This window comes from Phaethon lepturus, unplaced genomic scaffold, assembly GCF_000687285.1.
Source record: "Phaethon lepturus isolate BGI_N335 unplaced genomic scaffold, ASM68728v1 scaffold1655, whole genome shotgun sequence".
NCBI lineage: Eukaryota > Metazoa > Chordata > Aves > Phaethontiformes > Phaethontidae > Phaethon > Phaethon lepturus.
The window spans coordinates 72,794-92,978 of record NW_010538155.1 but is presented as its reverse complement, the minus strand read 5'-3'; the positions used below and the strand labels follow the sequence as shown (position 1 = coordinate 92,978).

At 38.1% G+C, this 20,185-nt stretch overlaps 1 protein-coding gene across 1 annotated transcript in view; it reads right to left on the bottom strand.

Moving 5' to 3' along the window:
* Positions 1-4,015: 4,015 nt before the first annotated feature.
* The window catches only part of MYBPC1 (myosin binding protein C, slow type), an 80,544-nt gene continuing 64,374 nt past the window's right edge, over positions 4,016-20,185 (bottom strand). The window contains exons 24-30 of the mRNA XM_010286681.1: positions 19,003-19,198; positions 18,131-18,270; positions 16,220-16,379; positions 14,549-14,685; positions 13,458-13,644; positions 7,040-7,079; positions 4,016-4,705 (exon numbers count right to left, since the gene is read on the bottom strand). Coding sequence (XP_010284983.1) covers positions 7,069-7,079; positions 13,458-13,644; positions 14,549-14,685; positions 16,220-16,379; positions 18,131-18,270; positions 19,003-19,198 — 831 coding nt within the window. The 3' untranslated portion in view covers positions 4,016-4,705; positions 7,040-7,068. The remainder of the gene's footprint in view (positions 4,706-7,039; positions 7,080-13,457; positions 13,645-14,548; positions 14,686-16,219; positions 16,380-18,130; positions 18,271-19,002; positions 19,199-20,185) is intronic.

Sequence of the window (20,185 nt, the reverse complement as noted above, 5' to 3'; positions counted from 1 at the left end):
TTACATGCCCAATAGCATTTTCTTAGAATCGAGAATCCTTTTTCAAGTTACTACATTGTGAGCCAGAGGCTGCAGCTTTCTGGCCCGACACAACAATTTCCTGGCCAGAGCTGTTTTCCTGTTCAAAGTGAGCCGATTCACTTTGTTTGATAAAGTTAATAATAGTTGTTTTTGAGTAGGTTTCTTTACTGCAAGGGTCAGGAATGCTTGACATAGCCAAAAGGGTGGTTTCAAAATCCCTTGACATGGTATGTGCGTCCCAAGTGCTATGGTGTTCATCAGCTGATTTCATTTACAGATCACTAAATACAGTATGATATGGCGATTGGGATTAGGGGACAAAACAGAGAAAAGAGAAGCTACCAGCAAGGAAGGGAGTAATACATAACATAATAAAGATTCAGTAATAGCCAACAGGAAAACATGACAATTAGATTCACAACCAGACAGATCCCTAGTCCGCTACAACCACTGGGTTTGGAAAAAGGTGTAACACTGTTTCTTTTAATACCCTCTGCATCACTGTAGTTGATGAACATAATGATACTGGTATTCATGTAGAGATTGCTCAAGCTCTTTATGATACCAAGAGGAAAAGAAGAGGAAACAAACTAGGAAAAGAAATGTGGGGGAGAAGTCAGTCATGTAAAAACTGAGGGCCAAATGAGGGGAACATACAGATTCCCCACTGAATTTATCACTGAGCTTAGGGAGGGGTTTGTTTTAATTTAAAATGTATTCAGCAACAAAGCATAGAACAAGAGAGCATCGAATTTAAAGTCCAGTGTGTTTAGACTTCCAGCACTTCCTTAGTGTACAGGATACACTTGTGTGTGTATTTTTGCTTCCAAAAGTGCTCTGCTTCAGCAAAGCAGCAGCTTTACTTGTCAGTCAGGAAAGCAGGCCATGAAAGTCAAGTGACGGTAAGTATACTGTGCTTAAAATAGAATGCCTTTTGCTCCAGAATCCAAAATGCAACAAAAGACATTCAGAAAGTAAGTCTCCCTTCACAATGCTCTGTAAAGGTAGTAATATTATACTTTTTTTTTTTCCCTAGAAGGAAGTACAGGAAGCTTGAAACATATTTTTTAAAAGGAATATTTTTTAAAATTTCTGACTCTCAGTAAAGACCTCCCTGTAAACAGCAAATCCCAATTTGAGTATTCTTTAAAAGATTTGTATGTGTTTTTTCTCCTCCCCTTTCTATATTTTTGAGATTGTTTTCAGTGAGGGAAAAATGGGCTGACACTGGCCATGATCTTTCAATGCAAATGGGTAACTACAATGCCTGCATCAAGGTCCACATACAGCAATTTGAGAATGGATCCATATTTATACAACAGTAACATCTATATACCAAATGCCATTCCACAGGTAAGGAGAGCAAGCCAAGAGATAACAAAATATTTTCCTCTGACTTCCTTAAAAATAATGCCTTTTTTTAATTAACTTTGATTCTTCTTTCTCTGTGTGTATACATGTTTGAGTGTGCCTTCTTACACCAAGTAATAACTTTCCTTGACCTGTGTAAGTCAAACTGAACATCAAGGCAGAGCTTTCAAAAATACTAAATTCCTACCAGATATGTGAACGTGGGCAGAAAAGAAAATTCTTATTAAAGGGGCTACTGAACTATAACCTCAGCACTTACTATTTGATGGAGAGTATACATAGCAAACAGATAATATGAATCATGCAACTAGCTGAAGACTTAAACTGGTTTCACATGTTGTGAGACATCAAGGAACACAACCATAAGCCATAAAAGCACTATTAGTTTCACTTCTCCTGGAGCTTTTGTGTTTTGCTGTTACTTTATCTCATGTGACCAGGTTTTATTTGCTGCCCTCTGTTATTCCTAGGTCTCTTTCAGGTTCACTAATTTCCTGGAAATTCCATATGAGCCTACTTTGGAGAAATTTCTTCTTGGGAGCATTGGGCCATATTTTCTGCAGCATGGTGTTCTGCTACTTCTATTCTCTCTAGGTTGTTTTGCCTGTAGTTTTTGTTATCTTTGGTATGTCCTCTCCCAAGCTGGTACTAACTGCAGATTTCATTAGCATTTCCTTAACTCTGTGGTTTTGGTCACTTTATTTCATCTATCAAACAACATCCCTGGAGAATCCCATGAGGCAAATCATCATAAATCAAAACTTCCTCTTTTGTTATTCTTTATTTAAGGTTCTGCAGCCTGATTTAGATCTACTAGAGATCCCTTTCCTATCCCACCCCATCCTATTGTTCCTCTCAAAGTAATTTTCAATTAATTTTTAATCCAGAGATTTGGCTGGTCAGCATAGATAGTGAGAGAATGAATTTATAGCACAGTAATGCCCACTCATCTAAATTCCACCCACGTCCCGATACCCAGTACCTCCCATTGGCGTGGCGCACCTCGAGCCCAAGGGACAGCCAATGGCAAATGCTGGGCAACGCGACTGGAGGGGAGTTGAGGGCATCTGAATATAACGCTTACCATTCACACAGTGAAAAGCAGCTTAGTTCAGCTTGTCTTTTAACACTGCTGGCATCTGGTAGAAATTAGAGTAGCTAATTCTGTTAGCAGAGAGCCTACAGAAGCTGAGATTTATGCTGGCTTCCAGGTTATTATGTATGGTATATTAAGACTGAGGACGCAGACAGATACATAAGCTTGAAGGTGTAAACGTCACTGCATACAAAGTGCAGACGGCTATGCACATCCTTTTTGACTTACTGAAAAACACAAACTCAAAATAACTGTAGCTTTTGGTCCTAACTATAATATATCTCAGCAGACTGACATTATTTTAAATGAGGGCCGTGTGCTTAAATGCGTAAACCTGCATGGCATATATTCAAACTCACCGTCTCCCACAGCCTTCTGTGCTTCAAAACAGATGAAGGGAGATCCGATTCACTGGTGAGGTACAGAATAAAGAGAAATTATTAATCTTTTATGGAATTTTCTTCTTAGTAGGTGTGAATGAATGCGTAGGAGAGAAGTGATTTTGGCGGGAGCAGGGTGAAATGTCCAGGATCACTGGGAATGGGGAATTGCTTCCTTGCACAGATGGCAACACAGAAAAAAATCACAGAGACAGGAAGGAGAGAAGGAAGAAAAAGAATCTCAGAGCGAGTAAGATTTATAGAACATTAAGTGAGAAAATGCATTCAGATCCTCAAGGTGAAAGAAGTGGTAATTCAAGTGAAAAAACAGCAGTTCAGCAGTGGTGGTTCATAGTAACACATTCTTTTATTATGGCATAATTACTGACTGCTGGATGTTTGAAAATGCGCTGATGTCGTTCTTAGTCATTTTTATAAAGATAAAGGTCTAAGTAGACCTTTATCTTTATAAACCGTAATTGAAGATCAATCATTAGTCAGTAAGCACATAACCTGCCCTACGTAACCTGCCTGTACAGCCAGAGTGAGAACTGGTAAATAAGTGACGGGGCACTAGGGAATTGACAACCTGGCCAAATTGTGTGTGACCTTGTGTCTCACATGCTTCAGAGTTTGCTGGAGACTTACAGACAGTCCTCCCTACTCCTGAAATACGTGGAGGTTAATGACACTGGAGTTGGAAAAGTAATGTAGCATAATTGAAGGCATTTTTGCCCTGCACGGTAAACTCACTGGTGATAGAGTGTGGGTCCCTTTTCTGCTACAATATCTGCAAGTGATCCATGAATTGCTGAGGAAGGGGGTGGATGCAGAATGACGAAAGCTGTCACAGTTGATATTTATAATATTTAAAATATTGAAAACATATAGATACAAAATTGCATGTATCTATAGCATTTCTCTGTGTCATGTATCTTAAAGTGTAAGCCCATTGGGTTAAGTGACTGCTGATACTGTTTTCCACTCAGTGTGGTGGGCTCAAGTTCCTGCTTTATGGTATGTGGAAATTAAATAAATGTGGTAAGATGAGACAGAAAAAAAACTTTAAAAAAAGTAAACAAGAACTTGATAGATCTTAAACACTTCATCTTTATTGTACATTAAATAAAACAATTTCAGTTCATTTGAGAGACTGATGGGTTGGGTTTAGGGAATCAAAACTTCTAAAGGAAAATATGTTCAGCTTAAATGATCATTAAGTACGTATGTATTAATCACGTTATAGTAAAACCGTATTCTGTTAAACAATTCCCAGGTGAATAAGATACATTATCAAAGAGGTATGTATTCCAAGGGTCTTATTGCACAGCTACTGGCTAATCCATGTACTTTCAGTCTAAGAAAGATATGCTTTGTACCACCAAGTACAAACTCTGACTGCCTCCTTGTGTTTATTACACAGCTTCTTCTCTTTCCTCGTTAAAAAACAGAACACAATATCAAACGGAAAATAAAGCTGAACATTACAAAACGTGTGCTGTGTTCAGTTCATTTCATTTCAACCCCAAAGCAATCCATGCGTATTCTTTCTTTTCAGTAAGAGCAGGTAGGGAAAACAAAACAACAAATAAGAAACAAAAAAAAAAAAAAAAAAAAAAGAAGAAAAGAAAAGAAGATCCTCAACCACGCGTTTGTTCTGTCATTGCAAGAACTAAAATGCTGTAATTCTGCTACCAATTTCCAGCGCAGTGGGAGGAAACACCGTGGACGGACTCTCACTTCCCCTCAGTTTTGTCTGCCTGTACTTCACGCATATATGAATCAATGATATGCGGAGGCACTCCATCCATCAATAGTCTGAAGAACGAAAGCCCACCTACAAACAAGCAATAAGAAAATCTTCAGGTTGGAGGTCTCTGGAGCAATAGCTTTGTACCTTTATTTTCTGGCGTAAGTGACAAAGATTTATTCAGTCCATACTGCATACTTCATTTTGAGATGCGATAAAATTCATCCCTGTTCAAAAGCCCAGCACAAGAATGAACCATTATTTAAAGTCTGTACTCTACAAAACTTTCCTGTCCTCTTGCACAGGGTGAATTTAATTTCTAGGATGTCACATATTCAGTCATTTATTTCCCCCCATGCAATAGTCTATGATAAGCCTCACCTCAAATAACCCTCCTGGATTTCCATCAGGCTGGGTGGAATATAGTGAGAGATGGAAATCAGCCCAGAGGGAGCAAAGTAGAAAACACCTGACTATGATGAGTTGTGGAAAACATGCAGAGACATTCGAATTATTCTAGCGTTGGGACTGATAATGGTTTTTAAGTATTTAGCAAAATATTTACCATGTTGCTTGAAAATACCAGGTGGGATGACATATGTAAAAGAATCCTAGAAATAAAAGGCAGGATTTTAGATATGGGTGCCTTTTAGGCTCCAGAGGGGGGTGATGAAGGTCAAAACTTTCATCTGCTGGAGAAGTCTGAAGAATGATTCTGGATTTGCTTTGGAATAAAAAATAGACTCCATGTAATCACCTTGGATCCAGGTGGTTACTCCCTGCAAGCTCTAGAGTTTTCCCAGGCTTGAAGCTATTGGTATGTGATCGCAAAGCTGCAGGAGGTCCTGCACCGATCCATAGGGGAGATTTACTCCACACGTGTGGCCAGCATCTTTCTTAGCTGCAGCAGTGAGTGTCCATGCTCACAAGCCCCGCTGACAAGTAGGGGCCTTTTGTATTCAGCATTTCCTCCAGCCCTGCCAAAACTTTGTTTCCTGTCTCTGTGAAACTAACCTTTTTTTTTTCCCCCCCATTTTCCAGTTTTATGATGGTTGGAGTTCACTGAACTGGTATCAGAAGTACCATTCCCAGCCTTTTAGGTCTATATGCTTTATGACCGTGGTTTAGCCACCATGAGTAAAAAACTGAACCAAACCTATTTTAAATCACTGCTATAATAGAAACCTAGGCTTGTAAGAAAGCCATTGGAAATACTGAATGTTTTCTTTTGTGTTCTGGAAAAAAGGACAAGGCAAAAGATTTTTGAAGAACATTTAATAATTTTATCAATCCAAGACAAAATATTTCTTTCAGTGCCCAGGAAAACATGTATGTAGTGTCTAACACATAGCAAGGGAACCCCAGATCCCACTGATGGAGAAGTAGTAATTTAATACAAATAATCCAAATGAGGAGTGAAATTTCATGCTGTTGAAAAAAAAGTCATGGAAACTAAATACGTGGGTATTTCTGTTAATTTCATTGAAATCAAATGACATTTGGAAAGAACAGTGGCAAAGAGATAAATATTTTGCTAAAACGTTAGAGCTTGCCCTTTCTCAAGGTGAAGGGTGGCATTTGTTGTAAGAAAGCTACATTCCATTACTAGTCCTCTTACAAATTTGCATGAGTATTCTGTTTTGCAAGTTGCAAAACCACCCGCTAATAACTGCACTTACCTTCGGAGCCTTTTCCGGAACACACCAAAAGCTTTAAAGCAAAAGTACATTACCAGGATGAAGATATCACCGTCTCTGAACGCTTCAGCTAAATGCAACTGAGCTGATACTTACATACAGCATCTATCCCGAGTACAGATTTTAGGATTTTATAACCTTTACTAACACAAGGACTACCCAATTCAAGTGCTATTAGTTACTAGTGATTACGAGGCTGTGCTGTCTCATTTAACACCGTCACTGTTGCAGAACTCTTCGCTCCCGACCTTAGGTAGATGCACAATACAGACAAAAAAAAAAGCATGCTTTTTGGCATTCTTTTCAACTTCTGTAGTGCAAGTTGTGATATGAATCATTCATTTTTAAATGAAATTAATTGTGGAATGAATATTTCATTTATGTAGAGGTATATTCCTATATGAAAATAACTGACTGTAAATGCAAAATGCTCTTTTATTACTTGCATTTTATTCATGCTGATTAATGATGGTAACTCGTGTGTTGTTAAATTCCATTAAAACATGCACTATTAGAAGGTAGTGGGATGTACTACTAAGAGGAGTTACTATAACAAGCAATTATTATAAAAACCTGGTTTTATATGCATTAAAACTATCATGCTACTCATTTTAAAAACCATTTTCATTAAGTGACATAATGAAAATCATGCCATACTAGGCAGACATTGTATGACGTGTAAACAGACATAAGCTTCATATGCAAGAACCATATGAAAGCTTACCTTAGATGACAATATACATTCAAAAATCCTTACTGTGTAACTAAGGGAGAGAGAGAAAGAGAAGTAACAATTTAATTGCAAACACAGAGGTAGAGAGAAAATGTTGAGTGAAATTATGCTTACAATTATGTCAAGATGATGTTTTAATCCTTAGTCATGTAAAATATGTAGGAATAGAAGCACATGAAGAGTAAAAGGTAGGGATCCAGTTCCACTTCAAAATTATCATTAATATGTAAAAGCTATATTAATATGTACAAGTAACTATAACTCCTGTAATTAGTCTAAAGTATAGATTGGAACCAAATTATGCAACTGACATTTATGATAAAAGTTTCTAAATGTAGCTTCAAAGAAGCTATCACATATATATATATAGTATTTTCCAGCAGGGGAAAGAAGCACACACATAACACCGAAGCATATATATATATGTCGAAACTCTATAAGGCAAACTAATCAAGTACAGACTAATTACATACCTGTGCACTAAAGTATGTACTTTGTCACATATCCACATTTACATTACTTAAAGCATGCTATTTACTCTACAGGAGCCCTTACCTTTAATGAAACATTTTGACTCTATAAAACACCCATATATATATTTATATATGTGTATGTATATAAATAAAAGCACTCAACTTTGTACCTATTGTAGCCTTTTAAGAAAAATATCTTAGTACTTCCAAAACTACAGGAACATTATCTAGCCTGATTTCTTAATATGTTTTAGGTTTGAAATGGTAAATTTGGATGCATAATCTACTGGAGGCTGGTTTCTCGGCACCTCTGTCATTTTAAAACTGCACTGTCAATATTCTGGATTTGGGCAATGTTACAGGCAAACACATTTCTATGGAAAGAGCCAAATTCTCTGAACCCCATTGAACCTGAATTTAAAGTAAGTTCTAGAGGAAATGAAGGAAAATTATATGCTTATAAGTAAAAAGCTGTCACTGATTTCAATTGGATCAAGAGTTCATCCTTAGATTCGGTAGTGTAAGCTCAGGCATGGATTATCATGCCGAGCACTAATTTGTAATGAAAGACTAATCTGATTTGAAGAATGCCTTTTAAGCACAGCAAATGACTTTATGTTACTTCTATTCTTTCAATAATTCTACAAACTAACTGAGAGATATTTTTCGGAGATGCAAATTTCTATCTCCTGGAAAGGTCTAGGTGTTTTGGTCAAATGTAGTCACGGTCATTAAATGAATTCTTTACAGGTACAGGTAGTTCTATACCCAGTGGCATAGCAGAAATATGTTTAAAACCTTTGTAACTCTGATGTTAAATATCCATATTCTTGATTAATTTGGCCTTCTTTGCTCATGTGACATAGACATTGTATGCCATGAGACACTAGCTAGTTTAATCTAAAAAAAGCAAATAAATACACACTTTGCATGCAGAAAATGCGTTTGCATGTGGAAAGAGAGGAAGGGAATGAAATGGAATGTCCAGAGGAGTATGCTTATTATAAACCTGATTATTCCCCGCCAAGAAGAATGGTTCTCCTGGGTTAATTACTCCATGATATATCACTGCAGAATTAGAATATTTATAGTGGTATTTATTCACATTTGAAATTCTTCCCAGTTGATCTTAACACCTTATTTTTTAATATTTCTTACACAGCATCTTTGCTATCATCAACCTATTAGAGTGATCACCAACCTTGATTTCGCTCTTAAGATGAACGTTCTCCAAAAACATTGGTTTCGTGATAAAAGCAGCATGGTACTTTATCTGAATATTTTCATTGACCTCAGTGAAGCTGATAAGAAATCAGCTCCTTACTGCTTGTAATGAGAGATTTACAGCCACAGTTAGGGATCTACCTCAAACTTAAGAGATACATATTTTTAATTTTCCCTATGTAGTATATATCATTAGATTCTGTGTATGAGTCATCTTTCAAGATACATGAGGTAGAGTTATTCTTTTGTCTCAGATCTATTACATGACTTTTTTCAGCATATTTATATTTACCAAAAAAATTTGTAAATTTGTATTTACAAAAAAAGCCAGTGTATGTGGAATTCTACCAAACAGCTCATATAACTGCTATCTTTAAGTTCACTCAGCAAAACTGAAAATAGAATAATGAAGTAGTCTGTCTGAAATAACATTAGTAAATGCAAACAATTGTGTTTTTTTTCTGAGGACAGAATAAGATTTTTTTTTTTTGTGCTCATAATTATAATTCATTATTTTTCAAGAAATGAACATTAAATTTAGTAACAACTAGGGGTTTTAATCTGGCACTAAAATACTGTAAGCAAATGGCTAAAAAAGTAGAAAATTGTAGCATACTCATAGTATTCATATTCTACTCAGTTATTCAAATACTATGCAAAATCAGAAATCCTAGACTGTTCTGTGAGTAGTTCTATGACTTTCCTAGGACTGGGTTTATATATGTGCAAGATAAATTTCAGATCTCCAGCACCTCAGAAATAGATGGATAAAAGAAGTTCTAGCCAACGTAAGGAAAATTCACTTACTGCAATATATACTGTTGCATGGCATAGGGCTCTTAAGCTTGACTTACTACCCAAAGATCGGTAAGAATAGCACTGTAGTTGGTACGTTCACCAGATAGGTAGCATAGCCTTGAGCCTTGTTGGTCTCATTCAGGCAACATTCAACTGTATCTCATCATTTTACAAATTCAGACCTTGATTGTTACTTGCTGGAGTAAAGCTGAACCAATTTGAAGCTATACATCTGAAAACACACGCACACATACACACACACTGCAATTCATTTCCAGCGAGTCAGAAATCCGTAACTCTTTGCATCAGTGTGATGAGCAGTCATCCGAAGAGCCCTTCTAAGTGAACAAACAGGCTGGGAAACTTGAATGATAATTCAATACGTAAGTCAATAGAAGAGTGAAACAAGATGTAATTACGAGTGAAACAAGATGTAATTACGTTTTTATGCTCCAGCTGTTTAATACTCATTTGCATTTGTCTGTATCATATGGCAAACCCTGAGCCTACCCTGGTTTGCCAAGCTGCAGCTGCTGTGTTCGCTTTATCCTATTCCTTTTGAATTCATCAGCTGAACTGCTGGTCGTGTTAAGAGTGTCAGCACCGAACGCTTACAACAGCTGTCCTGTGTCTAAGCCCTACAAATTGCTAGTCTAAGCAGTCTTCAAAAAGGAGTCTGAAGCACTGGCTAAACCTGCCAAGATGGAGAGAGGAATCTCAGCGAGGGTGACTACTCACAGCCCCAACCGCTGGGAGAGAACCACGATACCAGGCTTGGTGGGAGGGAGCGAGACTGCACCAGGTAATGGTGGATATGAGATTGGGTTCAGAAGCCAACCATTAACTAAGGGAGGTGGCATTTAGGATAATGAAGCGTCCCATCAGATAGCTAGGAAGAGAGAAATAAAACACAGCCCAGGTGGGATCCCAACAGCTTGTATTTTTCAGGACTTCTTCCAGGTATGATGTAAAACTTAAGTTACTATAGAATCAAATGCTCTTAGCAAGACATCTATGGCAGAGTATTCAATTTTTTTCAGTTGATATTTTAAAGTAAATATTACTTTATTTGAGAAGGAAGAAGGCTTTTTGAGTCTAGAAACGTCTATGCTACAAGCCTTTTGCAGTCAGTGAGTGTGGGAGGTTTTGTTTAAAAGCGGGGAAGGATGAACTGAATCTTGTCTAAAAGGAGTAATTCTTACAGCCACATTCTCACTGTAGCAGAGGTATGTTCAGGATATACCCCAGGATAAGGTGCCAGAGGAACCAAGGCTGTAGGACGAGTTGATAGGATGACTGGACTGTAACCAGCTGATAGGGTGATCAATACAAGTCTCAGGACATGACTCAAAGCCCATGCATCTATCCAAGGTTTCCTGTGGGATGAATGATCAGGGGAATGCTTGAACCTGACTGAGGTGCTAGGGTATGTCAGCAGTGTTAAGAAGTGAGTCAAAATCTCAGACTCACCGAGCTGGAAGCAATCTAGAGATGTCATTTAGTGCATGTCATAATCCTAACAAATTGTACTGCTGTCTTTCTTCTAAGTTGCTCTTAAAGGCTCTACAGCCTCTCAGGAAATCTGCTTCACTGCTCTGACTGTTGTCTACCCTAAATGTTTGCTGCCGTGTTGCCAGATACAATTTTTCTGTTTTAATCCTTAATGCAGCAGCCATTATGTAAAGAATCAGCTGTGAACGAGACAGGTCTGGCTGCCTGTGAACGTAGTGTATCCTGTGCTCTCCATTTCAGAACACTGTTCAGAAAACTGGACCTATCAAAGTTAACGTTTGTCAGCAAAAACCATCAGGGACATCATCTCAGCTGTACCTAGTAACCACTTGAATGAAGAGAACTGTAGTTCTCTAGTTTTTCTCTAGTTTTTCTAGTTTTTCCTAGATACATTACTTCAAATTGACTGGAAAAGGATCTAAGCATTCCCAGCCTATTTCAGATACCAATTCATAAATGTAAGAAGTTAAATTCCCCATCAGTATTGATCAAAGACAAAAATCTCTCCACACTTCTGTCTTAAAAGCTCTAACATAGAGCAACCTCCACTGCTGGTGAACAATTTCTTGGAAACTGTTGCACCTAAAAGAGAGCCTGAATGAAGATACGATGTTTGTATTATGCTTCAAAAACAACAAACTACTTCATCCTGATATTCAGTGAAAAAAATTTTCCAAGATCAACAGAAGCATCTATATTTCACAGCTGGAAAGGGAATTACTGAAGAATAATATGTAATCCATGGCAACATCTGGAGTTTGGACTTCCTAAAATGGAGAGATATTAGTTAAATTATTTCTTATCTTTAAAATATTTCACAGTACTCTGTACATTATATGTAAAAAAATATTTGTAAAACAAAGGACAGAATAAACACCTTCATGCATTTAAAATGTAGTATTTGGTTTTCCTGCAAGCAAAATGCTGAAGACTAAAAAGTTACAACTGAGTGTAAACGTGTGTAAGAACTTCAGGGCTTGGGGACTGAAGAAGGTAGCAATCTAACTTGGCCTTTCAGTATAAAAAAAAATAGATAAAGCAATCTTCTCAGGTGATGAGGTCTTCTGTTACACTGTGAAACAGAGAGTTTGCTTATGATTAAGGAAAACAATTATACTTCCAGGACGAGGACATCACCTTTTAAACACAGTGTCTTAAAAATAAATAATGAAAATTAAGAAACGTATTACACATATTTTCATTGCATTAATTAAATGTTCAACTTCATAGACCAAACATGTATGGCAATGGCTTCTTGCTAGCAGATTTGAGCTGTGGGACATGATACATCAGAAAATACAGAAAATGGAAATTGAAATCCAAAATAAACAGTACAATCCATAAGGATACTAAATTTCATGCTTTTCATTATACATTAACATGATGGGAATAATGTAATTAGGGCCATATTCAGCTAGCCTAAAATCCCTCTAGATTCCTGAGTGAGACACTTCCTATCAGCTGGCTTTAGGCAGCTTTCCTCACTTATAACCTCAAATTAATTTTTTCAGAAATACTTATCTTATTCCACAGTTGAAGTAAAAGCCTTTGGTGGGAGGTAGTCCAGCTAAATATGACCCCATCTTTTCCTAGGAAATAATTTTCTGAAAAATATCGTGCTGTCATTATTCATTAGTAGTCCAGTCCAAATCCTATTGCCATTCATGGTATCCTGATCAATGCTAAACTAACTGGAATTCATAAAATTTATCTATTAATGAAAACAAAGATATGTCTTCAGTTGTAGAAGGCTAACCTGCTTCATCCTCTTCCCCTATATTTGCAAAATCCATGGTTTTGATTACTTTGTTCTTAAAGAAAATACAGCAATTATATCAACCAGCTTATGTCCTTGGGGACAATACTGCTTTTTGCTACATGACTTTGCTAACAAAACCAAGGTTTTCCTTGGAAGCAAATGTTTGGTTTGTTTAATACATAATTTTAGGGCAGGCAAAGACTGCTCTGAACTAATCTTTCTTCCTTCTCTCCTTCTCCCTTTGCCATTTCCTTCAGAGATCTGTCTCTTATCCAAGCAGATTTTTTAATGTTTTCCCAAAAAGCTCTGAGTCTTACTAGAGTTTGTCAGGTAAGTGGCATAGCTCTAAGAGGTGTAGTCTACCATTTTGCCACTTGTGGAAAAAGTCCTTGCAATCACTGAATATGTAAATTGGTGTGGGGGGAAAAAAAAGACAAAGTAGCATAAACACAGCATGTTGGTCCTCAAAAAGAAAACAAAGCAACCAATATAGTTGATTTGGTCCTAACCAAGTTAATGTTTTCATCCAGGAAAGTTTAAAAAGTTGTTTGAACTCCCTTTTGCATTTGCCTTGCATACTTTTGATTCCTGTGCAGATGGTGTTCTGATGAACAGGACATTTGCAATGATTTAAAACCTTTACCTTTTACTTCCAGTTTGCAATCAACTTCTGCCTCTCCAAGTTCATTGACCGCTTGGCAGGTGTAAGTACCTCCATCATAGGGACTGGGTTTGCGGATCTCCAAGGTGCAGACACCTTGGTTGCTGAACATTCGGTACCTTGGGTCATTCATTATAATGACTTTGTTTTTCAGCCAGGTTATTTTGGGCTGTGGTAAAAACAGAAGAAAACACACATGCACAAACCTATGAACTTAAATATTTTATCACTTCTTGTGATGCTCTGTTGAAGTTGAGTAATCCAGAAATGATACCAAAAAAATGAGATAGTGATAGAAAGGAAACTGTAATCCTTAACTCAAACATAAACACAGGCTGCATCATGCATCTGTTTTTAAGCATGATTTTTTCAGTGCAACTCCTGTCACATAATTAAAGTCATACATATAAGCCTGTTATCAATATAAGAGGTGCTTTGTAATGATAGGAAACATCTGAGCAATAACTTTTGACATCCAATTATTCTGTCAATAAGAAAAGCATGTTTTTTCACAGTATTGCAAACAGAACAGTCAGAAACTGTGAAGGTGAAGAGTGAACAGCAAACGTTCTTAAAACACTCTTGAATTCTCATTTTACTAGGTCAGTTCAGTTTTTTGCAACAGCAAAAAGACTACAAAAAGACACAACTCAAAAGAAACTGCAGGATGCGTTGCAAAGAGGGTCTGAGAACCAACACAATCCCCAGAGTATTCCTGCAATGTGCTTTCTTAAAGCATAACTAGCTTTTTATAGAATAATTATGGCTTTATTTTAGTAACAACCTTTACTGATATATTAACTGTATAGCTGTTGCCAGTGCTGGTCCCAGTATAGCCCAGCCTTTTCCTGAGATTCTGCCCTTTCCCTGAGTTATCTGTGGATTTAGTAATGATCATAATGCCTGTAACACAGGTAAGTAGGTCCTTTTTTGTATTTTTTAGAGCCCACAGCACTCTCTTTGCTGTCAGCCTGGCTTGTGGGCGAGACAAATAGTAAAAATGTTACTACAATTTTTATTGTCAGGTTAAACTCTCTCGTGTTTTAACTGAACAGTTGTGAGCTATGTTGTACCTTGGGGTTGCCCCGAACACTGCAGTTCAAAGTAGCATTGTAACCAGCTACAGCAAACGTGTTGACTAGAGGCTGGGTAAACAATGGCCGCTCACTGAAGTCAAAATCGTCGTAAACTGGGTATTTGTAGACTTTACCTATGAAATGAAAGTAAAACATTCACAAAAAGAGTGTTGGCATGTAGCTAAATACCCAAGAATCTTAAATAGCTGCAAAGAGTCTGTTCTGATCTGCGCGGCTCTAGCTACCCGTCTGATTGCACTTGTACGGGAGGCTGGAGGTGAGCCTGCGGGGGGACTATAGCCTTTGGTCATGCTATAGGGTAGATGTCTGGGAGCTCCTCCTTGTCTCCTGAGTAGGTGGTAGACAAAATAATATGCATATATGCCGTGTCTTTGCCTGCGTGCCCTGTGTGTTACAGAACAGGATGGATCCTGACTGATGTACTGCGGGATGCCTGCCTTGGCAAACCATGTTCACTCTGTTGCCAATTACTTTTCACAGTTTGTTCTGATTACGAACTGGCTCTGTATCTGCAAATCCATTTTTCTTTCTCCTTCGTACAGTGCACTGACAATACAGATACCCGAATGGATGTAGTTCCTGTGCAAGGGAAACATGATAGTAAAATCTAGTTTCTCACTGCTGCTTTATCCCTGCTCTGCAATGGAGATTACCACCCATAAATCACCTTCGCCCACGAACTAAGCTGGTGTTTAAAACAGCTGGACAGACTGACATATATTCCTGTGCACAGATATCATTAAATGTCTTTGCTTCACTGAAACCCGGTCCAAGCTCTCGTACTGACTTCAGTGCAGCTTAGGCCTGGCACTTGCTGTCCTGACAAGGGCAAGTAAGCCGTGAGGAAAAGCAATTCCTATAGCCTTCTTTTGTTCATAATCCCATTTCTAAAAGAGAGGTAGTTTTCTTCCTAATAATGGAAGTGGGATCCAGTACCCTGGACCTCCATCCCTTCAGCCTGTCACTGTGGCTTGTACAGATTGTCTGTCCTCTGCATCATGGCAGTCATGTATTCCTTCCTTTCAGACAAATGGAGGTGATCTGGTTTGATTTTCTTCCTTTAAACCACCTGCTTGTAGAGTTTCCCTTCCATAAAGGGGCAGGTAATTTTTTTTATTTCTTTATTTTTTGAAGTTTAAAGTGCCATTTTGAACTGACAGTTTCTGAAATATCAGGATTTCCGACCAGAGAGATTCAGAAAGTGTCCACCTCCACCTGCAGGAGATGAGATGCAGGGGCTGTGTTTATCTGTTGGATCCTGCCCGAAATGTACTCGTGCATTTGCACAGCTGATGACAGGTCTCCACTGGGAGGCAGTGACCCACCGCTTCTAACAGTTGCTTTACTCCTCTTCCAGGTCTTCTCTACTTGGATCTGCCAGTGGTGACATGAGTATGAGGTCCAAGATCATGGAAAATGTAAGAAACATGAGAAAAATGTCCCACTCATGGTAAAAAAAAAAGCAGCTGTGAACTACATGGACAAACCAAGAAGTTGTGGTATGAAATGTCCTAGCTGTTACTTGTACCTGATCTTGGGGCTGGGAATGCATCTGCATGCTTTAGAGATAGAGCCTTTCCCTCTAATCACCTTCCAGACTCTGAACACACCCCTTCCCTTTTGACAAGGAATGGATAATTCGCTAACCGTCCTTGGCAATCAAAGCGCTCTCTTTGGTCATCGTTGCGTCCTCACTGAGGCCGCACATGTTTTCAGCGAAGATCCGGAAGTAGTACTCATTTCCTATGACGAGCTCGTTAATGGTGGCACTGGTGCGGTGGTAGTGCTCGATTACTGTGAACCATTCCTGAAAGGCACACAGAAAGTAAGCTTCCCCATAGCGCCCTGCACCTCTCAGCTATTAACAGTTTGAAAGACTCATCAAGACTGTGGGAGTAAGATTTTTCTTGTAAGGGAATGTTAAACGGTAAATAAATAGTGAAGCTAACAATGATTAATTATCCTGTCTGAAAGGAGTGGTAATGAGAATATCACAGACCTCACCGCTGAGCAGTGGAGGCCGAATGGAAAGTGAACCCTACTGAATTGTTACACTCTCTTAGCTGGGAGGATTTGTTTCAGAAAATCCAATATCACAAGGATTGTATTGTACGAGGCAAGGTAGGCTCCTTCATTCCAGGTCCACAGTGCTGATGGAGAAGGTACTGCTGCAGATAGGAAAACTGCGGGCTGCAGGGAAAAAGCAGTAGCATGTGCTGGTCTCCGGTAATATGTACTCACAAGAGGCCAACGCACTAATCTACCCCCTGTTCCACAGGTTGAGTGTTCACAGGAAATAGAATTTTATGCAGGTGGTCGTCTGATATCTAAAGGCTCAGATGGGGAGGTGGGTTTTAGCACTTTAGTCTTGCAGCGGTAACGGGATGCGTGATTTCTATCCTAGTACACAATACCTAAGTAACAAATGGAGATGAAAGAGGTTAATGCTAAAAATGCAATTAATATAAAGTGCAGCATGACCACAGCAACGGTTTTGCTTTTCTTTACTCTGCCCTACGTAGTTTTCTTGCTTTTCTAAAGATGAACTTGGGCTGAGTTCCCTGTGCCACAGTTTGAATTGATATCTGGTCATCTTTAAGAGGCAAAGTGCCTTTTGGGAAAAGTTTTCTGGAGAAGACCAGCTGCACCAGAATTGCAAAATTCACCACCACAGAGAACATAGGTAAACTATGACCTGAATAATCCATGACACGCTGGACCCTAGACACTGCTGTTGTTGCTTTCTCCTTAACACAGTAATTTAGAAACAGGGGACATCATTGTTCTGGTCACTGTACAGACACAATTTCTTCTTACAGTTGGAAGAGAAAATAAAAATGAAGGACAGGAAGGAAATAGTGGCACAAGGATAATTAATTGATCAGACCATGAAGCAGATCAACATATTAAAGTGGAGGAGTGGGGTGGCAAAAAGATTCCTTTAGGTAAGGCAACTCCCCAAATATTGTCCTAGATTTCCAATGTTTAAATTTGCAGTAAGTGTTAAATGCAAGAATGCAACTGCTGTCTTTTAAGGAAGTGTAAAATTCATGTTAGTTTAATGAAAACAATAAACATCTCTATATTGCACTTTTAATCTGTAAATCTCAAAGCAGTTTATGAATTACGTATGTACCATTTTGCCGTGGGTAGTACGGAGTGGCAATGACTTACACAATGTGACAATACAGATTTGGAAAGAACAACACTACATTTTGATCCTAGTAGCAACCTGCTGACTTCAGAATTAATATTTTTGGGTTTTATTTTCTCTTCTGAGACAAAGGAAAAAAAGCAGAATTATTTCACTCAAACCCACCTGTCCTTCCCTTTTTAGTCCTCCTTTTTGTCATAATCTGAAAACTTTTCCATTTCTAGGCTTTAGATACAGTGAACAGGAAATGTTTAGAATTTTTAGAGATGTCTTGCAGATTTTCTGAACACTGACTAATCAATGCTTTGTCCACCTACATCAATTTAAGCGTGTAAGGCTTTTTATTTTTAAAAGGGAGAACTTAATGAGTACGTCAGCCTTTTAAACATCTCCTTATTACTTACCATACTCTTCTTATCTGCTTTTTGAATGGTGTACCCAGTAATGGCGGCATTGCCATCATCTTTTGGTGGTTTCCATGATAAATTTACATTCTCTCCCCAGACATCCTCAATAGTTACAACCTCTGGAGGGCCTGGGCGATCTGTAATGAAAATATGGCAGCTGATATTTTCTGTTTCTACATACATCTTCCACTTAGTTTGATTTCTCTCTCTCTCTCAGCACACACATGCCAAAAACAATGTTAAAGGAAAGCTGAAGTTGCAAAATAAAACTTTCCAAAGTTAAGACATGTCAGAATTATCAAAAAACTTAACTTGACCACTTTGTGAGCATGGTTTCTAATATGCATATGCTCTTTAAAGGCATAAGTTAAAAGCAGTTGAAGATGTGTTCCTAAAAGACAAAGTTGGACGATCATTATAAAGGCTACTATACCAGTTTTATTATCAGTCTATTATATAAAGAAATAGATTGTTAAAAATGAGAAGTAAATGTGTTTTCTTGTCTGTCTTTCCTACTTTCATGTGCTTTCAACATTTAGGATTTCTTCCACATTACACTTGTGACAAGGCTACTGTGAATTTACTACCATTTCTGGCTATGGATACCACTCAGTGGTAAAAAGCTTGCATCCTGTATAGATATGAATGTGAAAAGCATAACAGTGACAAAAAGAGACCGACATGTTCCAACAAGCACCTGCCATTGTGCAGGGTACTTAGAGAACAGAAAGCTACATCCAAGTAATAGGACATGGAGAGTCATCACTGTTGAGAAAGATGCTTTTGGGATTCCTCTCCTTTCCTACAGCCTTGGAATGGCTGGAGCCTGCTTCTCTGGCGTGCATTTATTTCTGTTTCTCAAAACATACCAACAATCTGAATATCTATCGTAGCTTTGTCCTCCAAGTTCTCTACTTCCACTTTCATGTCATACTCTCCAGAGTGGCTCCTTTCTGCCTTTCGGATGAAGATGATAGTGTCATTTTCAGTGTTGCGGATGTTGATTTGGTTCTTGTCGATTGGAGAACCATTTTTCTGCCATGATACTTTTGCCCTTGGTCTTCCCTGTAAGAAGCCAGGAAAAAAATTTGGATATAATTTTGGGAGAGAAAAGGGTGGGAGAGAAAATGTGTTTATTTCCCATTTTCCCCAAACAGGAAATAAAAAACATCCTGAAAGAAACTGAGAATTCTTTTTAAAATCATACAGCATTTGAGATGCAATCATATTAATTCACCTAAAATTCAGCTTGCTTGCATTTGTTTTTTTTTTTTTTCAGGGGACTGAAAAAATTTTCAAATTCTGGCTAAATCGGACATTTAACTTTCTGTCCAAATTTGACAATTAATTTCCAGTTTTCTAAAAAAAAGGAGAAAAAAACAGAAAATGCAGTAAAATATTTTACCTTCTGGAAGTGCCTACATTCTCTACACTGCCAGTGAAAGAGGAAGACAGTGAACTAAGCATCCAGGGATCCCAAACTCCCTTCTTTCATTGCAAATGTAGTTGAAATAGCTGTTAGGTAGGCTGGATTGTCATTTTTTGTGGTGAGATGTGTAAATTTTTGGCATGGTAGTGCCCAGTTTAGGTACTTAAATCAGATTAAATTCCACCTGCTTTACCATGGGGTTTGCCTTCCAGAGGCAAACAATTTACAAGTGCTACCCCAAAAGGGGTAATCTCACACCTTTTTGAATGCCTTTTCTTAGAGAATAAACATAGAATATTTCTTTAATTTCTCAAGAGCAGTGTATCTTGCAGTGTATTGCTGCTCAAGCTTATATTAGACTTTTAACAGCTTTGTAGAAGCCAGATTATGCCCGCCCAGTATTTTTAGATGTGTAGAGATTAAATAGAAATTAATTCTGCCATAATTATTGTATTCAGAGGAACAAGAACCCTGCAGTCAGAGGCAGTCACTGTCATAAAAGGTATGGGATTTAAGGTTAACAGGGTGCTGTGGGAAAATGTCTATATGCTTGGAAACTGTCATATTACAGCTGTGACCTCAAAGATTTAAAAGCTGCCATTTCTATAGGAGACAGTGAAACT